This window comes from Lutzomyia longipalpis, chromosome 2 (assembly GCF_024334085.1).
Source record: "Lutzomyia longipalpis isolate SR_M1_2022 chromosome 2, ASM2433408v1".
NCBI classification, from domain to species: Eukaryota; Metazoa; Arthropoda; class Insecta; order Diptera; family Psychodidae; genus Lutzomyia; species Lutzomyia longipalpis.
The window spans coordinates 26684414-26693611 of record NC_074708.1 but is presented as its reverse complement, the minus strand read 5'-3'; the positions used below and the strand labels follow the sequence as shown (position 1 = coordinate 26693611).

The 9198-nt window shown below is 37.1% G+C and overlaps 2 protein-coding genes across 3 annotated transcripts; both read right to left on the bottom strand.

Annotated features, from left to right (window-relative positions):
* Positions 1–15: 15 nt before the first annotated feature.
* LOC129791216 (outer dynein arm-docking complex subunit 3) lies at positions 16–3090 on the bottom strand. The gene is made up of 2 exons (XM_055829285.1): positions 1311–3090; positions 16–158 (listed from the first exon to the last, which is right to left on the bottom strand). The coding sequence occupies exons 1-2, from the start codon at positions 2995–2997 to the stop codon at positions 37–39; spliced, it is 1809 nt and encodes a 602-aa protein (XP_055685260.1). The 5' UTR covers positions 2998–3090; the 3' UTR covers positions 16–36.
* A 54-nt stretch (positions 3091–3144) lies between these two features.
* LOC129789927 (uncharacterized) lies at positions 3145–9081 on the bottom strand. Of its 2 annotated transcripts, none has more exons than XM_055827057.1 (3): positions 8965–9081; positions 6706–7408; positions 3145–3434 (listed from the first exon to the last, which is right to left on the bottom strand). In XM_055827057.1, the coding sequence occupies exons 1-3, from the start codon at positions 9041–9043 to the stop codon at positions 3224–3226; spliced, it is 993 nt and encodes a 330-aa protein (XP_055683032.1). In that variant the 5' UTR covers positions 9044–9081; the 3' UTR covers positions 3145–3223. The 2 variants fall into 2 exon arrangements, with proteins under 2 accessions (XP_055683032.1, XP_055683033.1); XM_055827058.1 differs by having other exon boundaries at positions 6992–7408.
* Between the last annotated feature and the right edge of the window lie 117 nt (positions 9082–9198).

Genomic DNA, 9198 nt, shown 5'->3' with positions numbered 1-9198 from the left:
TTTTGCGTTCTTTCTCACTCTCTTCGTTTTCATTGTCTACTTCCGGCGGGGAAGCTGAACACGGAACCCCTTCCTGCGTGACTTGGAGTCAATGATGAGTTGCGCTTGGCGCTTCAAGTAATGCCGTGAGGGTACATCGCCCTCGTCGTCTGAAGTAACTGATGAGAGAATTAATATAATTTGTAAAATATTTTATTTTAATTTTAGAAAACTTTTGATTGAAAATGAGAAAAGCTTAAATTCTTAAAGGAGATTTGATTGATTTAATTTTATTAAAACCTTTATCTTTGTTTTGAACAAACTAATTTAGAATGTTTGGATTTATTTGGCGAATTATCTGAATATTTTCAATTAGATAAACTCTTATTTAAAAAAACCAAAAAACTTTTATTTAGGTAAAATTTCAAGGGGTGTTTATCAGTCGAATATTTTGACTGTTTTGACGAATAATCTGAAGATTAGCGAATAATCACAATATATTTCCGAAGATCTGAATATTCTCATTTTCAGCTAGAACTTTGTACTTCTTCCACTTGAATTTACTACTTTCTCGGTTAGAATTAACTTTTTTTTAGTACTTTTTACGATTGAATTTAGTACTTAATTGCCTTAATTTAGTACTTTGTCAGCTTGTTTTTACTACTTTCTCGAGCTTATTTCTTTTCAGGCTTAATTTTGTACTTTTTCGCTTCAAAATTAGACCTTTTTCCTATTGAATTCAGAACTTTTCCAGTTAGAATTTACTATATTTTTGACTAGAATTTAAATATTGAATTTACTTCTTTAGATTGAATTTTCAAAAAATACTAAAATCTAGCCAAAAAAGTACTAAAATCTAGACAAAAAAGTACTAAATTCTAGCAAAAAACGTTCTAAATTCTAGCAGAAAAAGTATTATACATACAGAATACAATGGGAAAAGGTAGTAATTTTCGGGCTTTTACACCTCACTCAGTCTGTACTCTAACAATTTAAGACTAAAAAAAGAAATGTTCGTTTGCTGAATATTTTGTTTTCTTTTGCGAATCATCCGAATATTCAATATACCGATGAAAAACCAAAAATAAAAATAAAAACGTGTTAAATTAGGCTAAAAGATTGCGAAAAATGCGATTTAAAGTCACAAAATGCAGGTAAGAAAAGATTCTGACGGAATAAATTAGCACTTAAGCTGCCAAATATTCTGAATTTTTCTCAATTCTAAATATTCAGCAATATTCTCTTCACAATATTCGGACTAAATGCCTAAATTTTTGCCCGATAAATTCCCCTTGCTGCCCAAACTTTATTTTATTAAAAAAAAAACTTACTAGCTTGGGTAGCTTGGCCAGGAGAGATGGATGTGGTTTGCCCGCCTGTTCCGCGATTTGCAAACAGATTCGTGTAGCACGCCGGGAAGGCAGCTGGTCTCTCCTTCTCTTCCGGCGGCAATGGGGAATGGAGGGCAATTGAGAGATCCTCAAAGGACTTTTCACTTTCAGCCCTCTCCTCCACTGCTTCCCGATCAATTTCCCGCCCTCCGTGCACCTTCATCACGAGCCTCAAGCTCTCCTGCAGCACTTTGAGGAGTAAATCACTCGGAATGGATGCAGCAGTTAACAGATCGAAATCTTCAATGTTCTCCGTGGCTCTGTGCCAGATATTCTGCTCACTAATCTCATCCATATCACGGATTTTCATGAGAAGCTCAAAGAGGGCCTCCTTGATGGACCCTGAGACTTTGCGTGTGTGCTCTGAGACACTATCGCAGGCAATTTCGCGACTATTCTGCTCAGCAATCTGCGTCTTGAGCTTCTCTACCTCCTCCTGATTCACCTCATTCTCCTTTATGTCGGCAAAACGGAATTCATCGAGTTGGGACGAAAGGGTATCCCTCTGATTTTCCAAATCCTTCTTTGCTGTCTCTGTGACATTCCTGAGGTAGGCTAGACGCGTTGTTGCTTCCCGTTGTGCCAGGAAACGTCCGAGAACTTCATTTGTGGCTGTTGCCCCGGTTGATTCCATTAATTTGCGAAAAGCAATATCCATTACATTGGTGGATTCCTTTGCATGGGCACTGGGATCAGTATCGTGATGCCCCTTCCCTGTTGCTGCATCCCCTGACCCCGAACCTGCACTCTCCTGGTGCACAAGAGTCTTCCCCGTGGCGAAAATACGACGCTCAAGTCGCTCCAGTTCCATTTTCCGCTCATCCACCTGCCTCCGGAAGTCCTGAGCTTGCTTCTCACGTGCCCGATTGGAGCTGGCAGCTGATTGTTCCTGCTTCTGCAGCACGAGCTTCGTTGAGTCCCGCATCTGGAGAGCTTCCTCATTCACAGCATGGAGTTTATCAATCTCAATTTGCTGCTCTGTGATTGCCTGCTCCAGCTCCAGGAGATTCGATTCAAAATTCTCCGCATCATTCATGAGGGATGCCTTGATGGAGCGATATTTCTTCCGAATGTGCTCTGCCTCCATCCACTGCACTGAAGTGCGATGAATCTCATTTTCCAGATGACAAATGAGGCGTCTGTTGTGATCCTCCTCAACTGTCTCCGATGCCGGAACTGAATTCTCCGAGGGCATCTTATTCTTACTCACATAGAGCCGCTGGTACTCCTCAACGAGCTGATCAAAGTACTTCTGACGCTTCACGTATTGATCATGAATGAGGTCCGTTTGCTTCTTCAGATCAATCACTTTGAGATCCAGCACGTGGACAGCTTCATCTGCATTAGCTGCCCCAGGTGGAAGCTCGAGTTTCTTTATGGTTTCATGATTCTGCGGACGTTGGGCCTTTTTTGTCTTAAGATACTTGAGCTTCACCGTGATTTCTTTGATGTTCTTCTTGAGATCAGCAATTTTCTCTGAATTACTCTTCTGCTCCTCCTCCCATTCCCCACGATATGCCTTCCGCTGTCCCTCAGCCAGGAGGATTTTCTTCTTCAGCTCCACGATGTTCTTGTTAATTGCTGCCATGTTGGCTTCTGAATTCTTTCCTGGTTGTGGCGAAGACATCCTGTGACTTCTTCCTTTTTTTTGCACAAATTGATAAGAATTTTCTTTCAACTATAACAAATCTCTTTCTGCCTTATCGATTAAACAAAAAAGTTGTTTGAATTATCAAACCGTTTACGTGGAAACCATCAAGAAAAAAATCATAAATTCTTTCATTTTTTATCATAAATTTATTAAAAAGATATGTGCCAGCATAAATTTAAATACAATGCAAAAATATAATGAATTACGGCGTTTTAACTTTTAGTATTCCACGCTTCCTTAAATATCTCACAATAAAGGGCGTAGCACCGAGTGTAATGCTAATGCGGACTGGGGCAAAGACTTTGTGTATTGCATAGGCCACGACAAACGTGCTGGCTTCCGTTGCCACCTTCCCCGCCAGTGCGCTCTCCCCCAAGTTGAGGGTTGATAAAATTTGCTTTACGTCTAATCCGCTGAAGAGATACAAAAGAAAGTTAAAGAATTAAGTTAATTTTTCTTGTCAGAATTTTCGTTTCTTTTCAAGCACTTCCCAAGGATTGTACGTGCTTCCTTACCAGGATATTTAGCCAAGGATAAGCTTCTAATCTTTAACCATTGATTGACAACGAAAATTAACAAATAAAATGATTTAAAGCGAATGGAGATGAAAAAGTAATGAAATCAGAGTTTCTTTTAAGACAGGGGGTAATTATCTGAATGAAAATAAAACAAATATTCGGATTTTCGTTGCAAGTATTCGGAATAAAAAGGAATATTCGAAATAATTCGAAAAGTTTTTGGAATATCTAGTTAAAATGAATCATAATCGACAATATTATGAGTTTATTAACAAATATTCAAAATATTTAGAGATATTCCGAATATTTAAGGAATTCTGTTTCTTTTCAAGAATATTCATATTTTTAATACTAGGGGAGGGCGGGGCTATTTGTGTCAATTTGGACTTTTTATCATAATTTTTTCAGGTGCCTCCGATTCATAACTTGGGAGAAATCGCCATTTGAAAATTCCAAACTGTCACAAATAGCCCCGCTCTCCCCTACTACTGACACTATACATTCTTTTTTTCATATCATATTTTAAAAATATAAGTATTCCTAAAAACAAAATATTAATTCTTCAGAATACTTTAAATATTCGGAATATTTGAAGTATACCGAATAAAATATTCAGATAAAAAAATCTCTGCAAATAATTGTAACATACTTGTAACATGAAACTTAAATGAAATAAATCAGTTCACGTTCAACCTTCGAGCATTAAACATCGCAATAATCAAGTTTTACTTACGAATATTCAAAATATTCAAAGTATTTAGAAGATTAGAAATATTCAGATTATCTTTTCAAATCATCGAGAATATTTAAAAATATTCCGAATATTTAAAGTATTCTGTTTCTTTTTAAGAATAAACATATTTTTAAATATGTTCTACTACTACTGCTACTTGTTAAGAGTAAAAAATTTCAAGCATATAGCAAAGTCGCACAGCATTGAACCGTAAGAGAATCAATTTTTTTGCGATCACCCCCCAATATTCTTTCAAGTTCAAGTTCAAGAGATAAAAAGTACGGGTAAGCTGACCAAGCTTACGAGAGCTGTGTTTCTTTCAGTGTACCAATTTTGTGAGAGCAAACTACAACGCGAATTTGTTTAAATACATGCAAAGTCGGGAAAAGTTGAAAAGTCATCCCCCAAGAAATCTTTAAAACGCCATATCTCGGGAACGGCTCCATAGATTTTCGAGTTTGAGCTATCGTTGGAAAGGTCTTAACCTCAACTATAATATATTAAAATATGAAGTCAATCGATAATAGCATTTTCGAAATATTCGAGTTCGAAATTTTCGAAAATTTTTATTTTGACTTTAGCGCCTCTCGCGGTCATTTCTCGAACTTGCAATGTTCTAGACATTTGTAGGGCTTCATGAAACCTTTCATTTGCACTTGAGTTGATCAAAATCGGACTTGTAGAACACGAGATATGACATGCCAACTTTGGAAGGCTATATCTCGAGAACGGCGACATAGATTTTCTTCATTTTTGGCATGGAGCTAGATAATATAGTCAGCTATAACATATCAAAAAATGAAGCAAATCGATAATGGCGTTTTCGAGATATTAATCGAAAACTCATCGAAAATTTTGTTTTTGATTTTTGGCCCCCTAGCGGTCACTTTTGAAACTTCGGATGTTCTGGAGAGTTGTAGGGTTTGTTGAGATCTTTCATTTGACCCCGGGTTGATCAAAATCGGTCAAGCCGTTTTCGAGTTATGGTCGATTTTCGATGAAAAATTGTGGCAGCCATATTGGCTAAACGGCTTGACCGATTTTCGAAAATGAGGTATCGTTGGAAAGCTCTTGATGGCCCCTACAACATATCAAAATTTCAGCCCCCTAGCTATAATAGCGGCTGAGATATAGCGAAAACAAAATTTTGAGGTTATTCAAAATGGCGGACGGGGGGGTGGGGGGGTGGATTTGACCTCATAATCGGATGTCTTCCGGTCGATATTTAAACTTTGCCGTTTACCGCAAGTCTCTATCTATCACCGTTCTCTCGCAATTACGTGTTGAACTACGGAAGGACGGCCGGCCGGACGGCCGGACGGCCGGAAAAAAAATTTTTTGGCGCATACGTTTTTTGGAATGTGGGGACCCTAATTCGTGCTCATCCCAAGTTTGAGCCCGATCTGACGACTTTCGATTTTGCTCGGTACACAAAAGCTGTGTCTGAAAGAAACACAGCTAAAGTTGTATTTCCATTGGATGTTGGGAGAAATTATTTAATGTAAAATATTTCACTTTCACTTTCAATTTTGCGTTCATCAATTGAACATCTTCTTTAACGCTTAGCCAAAATTTTCTCTGTGAACAAATTTCGTTACTCATCGCCACCTTAAGTGTTTTCTTGAAAAATTGCAATGAAGTTTCGTGGACAATTCTTTCACAAAGGGATCAAGTGCATTTTAGTGCGAAGGGTTTTCGTTGGACTGAGACTTGAGGAAATTAAAGCATCGTAGCAGAATCACGAAGGGGCGTCGAGCCGGATATGTAGTACGCAGGCTCTTAATATTTGCGTATCGTATCATTACAGGTACGAATTTCTTAATTATTTTTCATCCAAATATCATTGAAGGTACAGCAACCACTAATTGACTGCCCCTCGTGTGCCCATAAGTAAGAAGTGATTAATTCTTTTTTTTTCACCCATCATTTTTTTGAAATATAATTATTCTTAAAAACAGAATAATTATTCTACAGAATACCTTAAATATTCAGAATATCTCCAAATATTTTGAATGATTTGAAAAGATATTTTTTGGAGATATTCCGAATATTTAAATTATTCTGTTTCTCTCTAATAATAATCATATTTTAAAATACTCAAATATTAAGAATATTTTATGTATTCAGATTCTCTTTGCAAAACTCAGTTTATTATATTTGCAAATCATTCAGAATATTTGAAGTATTTAAAATCTTTGATACCTATATTTGGTAAAAAAAAATCATTATTCACCAGATAAATTCCCCTCATTTAATTGACGAATTTAACGAATATTTAATGATTAAACGGAACATAAATGTAATGATTTTCATGAGATTTTTTGCTTTTGAATTAAAATGATGAAACAATATCCAACACAATTCGTGATCAAAGCAAATAATAAAGCTGAGAAATTGATTAAAATGTCGCCCCTAAAAATGATCACCACTTACCTGGAGACGAGAAGGTAGAAGAGGCCCAAAGAAGCTAGAGAGATGGTGACATGGAAAACAATTACTGTTGCTCCGTAATCTTTAACAGCAACCTTTAGCTTTTCCCTTCGCGACAACTCCTTCGGTGGGGCCTCTACACCATCAGTGGGCCCCTTTGGGGGAGCCTCCCTACTTGCACAAAATCTCACAGATTGTCGCTCATGCGTTAGCGGCACTAGCAAATGCACATACTGATGCACTCTGTGTGTTAGTGTGGGCGCAATGAATCTCTTTGTACTGGACGTACCTTTGAGATCCCTCCTGAGGGTCATATAGTGATGATCCTGCAGGTCAGCTGCTGTGAACTTGGTGAATTGACTCCACTGCCCACCCGGCATGTTGAGATGCATCGATTTGCTGCCACCACTGAATGGTTGCGGCACATTGCTCTGCATTGAGCAGCTCAGATGAACAGCTCCTGTGCAATCGTACTGCTCCACATGAGGATCCATTGCCCCCACTGAGCCACTGTCTAGCGTCACATCCACCCGTGGCAGCTGCATGGACTCATGACAGAGAATTGCAGTGCCTGAGATGTCCCGCGAACGCTGCGGGGAGAAGCGCATCGTCTCCGCGGGGTCAATATTCGGCGGAAGGGGCAATTCAGCGGCTTGTGGGTAGTCTCGTTGTGCCGAAACATGGATGCTGGGTGAAAGTCCAGGCGCTGAAGAGGATTGGAGGAAAAAGAGAAAGAGAGCGTGTGGCGTGTGTCAAAGTCCAGGAAGTAAAAATAAAAAGCCGGGCAATTTGCCAAATGATCCCATAACGTCGTGGCGCGTTCAATTGAGATCACCGACGTTCTGCGTGATCAATTAAGATCTCTCTCTCCCTCACTCGTTTGTATTTAAATCATGCGGATTATATTTTATAGAACAGAGAGCAATTGTGCGAAAATTGTTCCCAAGAGCACAAAGGTCAACGAAGCACATGTCTCAAGGTTTAGGGCTTTTCCATTCAACTTGATTTTATTATTTACATTCAAGTTAAATTCTATTGGAATTAATACAGTTTTTTTTAATGTCTTTTTGAAGCCTTTTAATGAGAAGTTTTTGAGTAAAAATTACAAAAAGTTAAAGAATTTATTAAAAGAAAAATGTTCGATTTTGTTTATCTAATGCCTGATGAAAGTTCTAAAGAGCACCGAAGAATTTTTTTAAAAATTATTTATTACCTAACTGAAAAATGGTAAGATTTTATTTTTAATGTTCTAATTGTATGAAATATCTGCATTTTAGATTTATTCAATGTAGACTAAAAGAAAAATGAATAATAAAGATAAAACATAACCAACAAAACACATAATTTTTGCTTAAAAAAAAGTTTTTTTTTTAAGTTTAAACATAAATCATTAAATCTGATAAATAGAAGTACATATTACTTACGGTACCAACGTTCTTTCAGTGTTAAAAAATATTCTAACAAGTCATTCAGTAGATAAAACATTCTTTGCTTATCTTTTAACAATTTACAATATTTAAAATCTGCAAGTGATTTTACAGAATATTAAACAGAAAAGTATTTTTTAGCCTTTTCTATGTCATTTTGATGCATAATCCGGTTAAAAAGTATTCAAATTTACAGAAATACATTTTTTCTTTGGGAATCATTCAATGGCGGCAGAAATGTTTCATGTTTCAAAGCAAAGGACGCTAAGGATTCTCCATCTTGCAACATAGAGCTTCTCCCTTTCTTTTAGCGTTTAAGTACACAATTTCGCCTTCTAAATTAATTTTGAACGCAAATAATCATTCAATACCAAATAAAAGAGATAAAAAACGCAACAAGAACAAGAATAAATCGCTGAATTGCAAATAGCTCACGCAACTTTGTTGCAATTGCGCGTTGGGATTGCACTTGACTTTGCTCTAGGAGCTCTGCATGATTTATTGCCTTGTCGCCTTTGCGACTCCCACTACACGCTCTGGGAAGTTGAGGAGAAAATCGCAAAAACACAATAAAAAGCTTAATTTATGTGTTATTAACGCGAAAATAAACTCCCAAATATTTATAGAATCTCTTGAGAACGTCTTTGCTCCATTTTCGCGTACTTTATTGTTTGGCGGATAAAGAGGCTTAAATGTAATAAGCCGGAATTGATTTTTTAACCTGGAAGTGTCTGGCTGGAGTCTATGCATCTTCTTATCAAGGAATTAAGCTGAATCATGTTGGAATTTATGCAAATATCATGATAAAAAAAAATAAATGGGAAAAAAATCTCACCTGATTTTGTGAAAATGCCTTTTGTGATTGTTCTTGAGCCGAGTTTATCGACTGAATTTCTCAACAAATGCAATGCCATTGTGGTGGATTATTATGCGGTGTGGGTGGTACACTTATATACTTATAAATCTGCTGAAGAAGATTAACTTTCAACTCCTGCTTGGTGTGGAGATAAATAAAAACTGATTTGTTGGAATTAATTTTTCTTGTGCTTTTTGTGTTGCGCCAATTGCG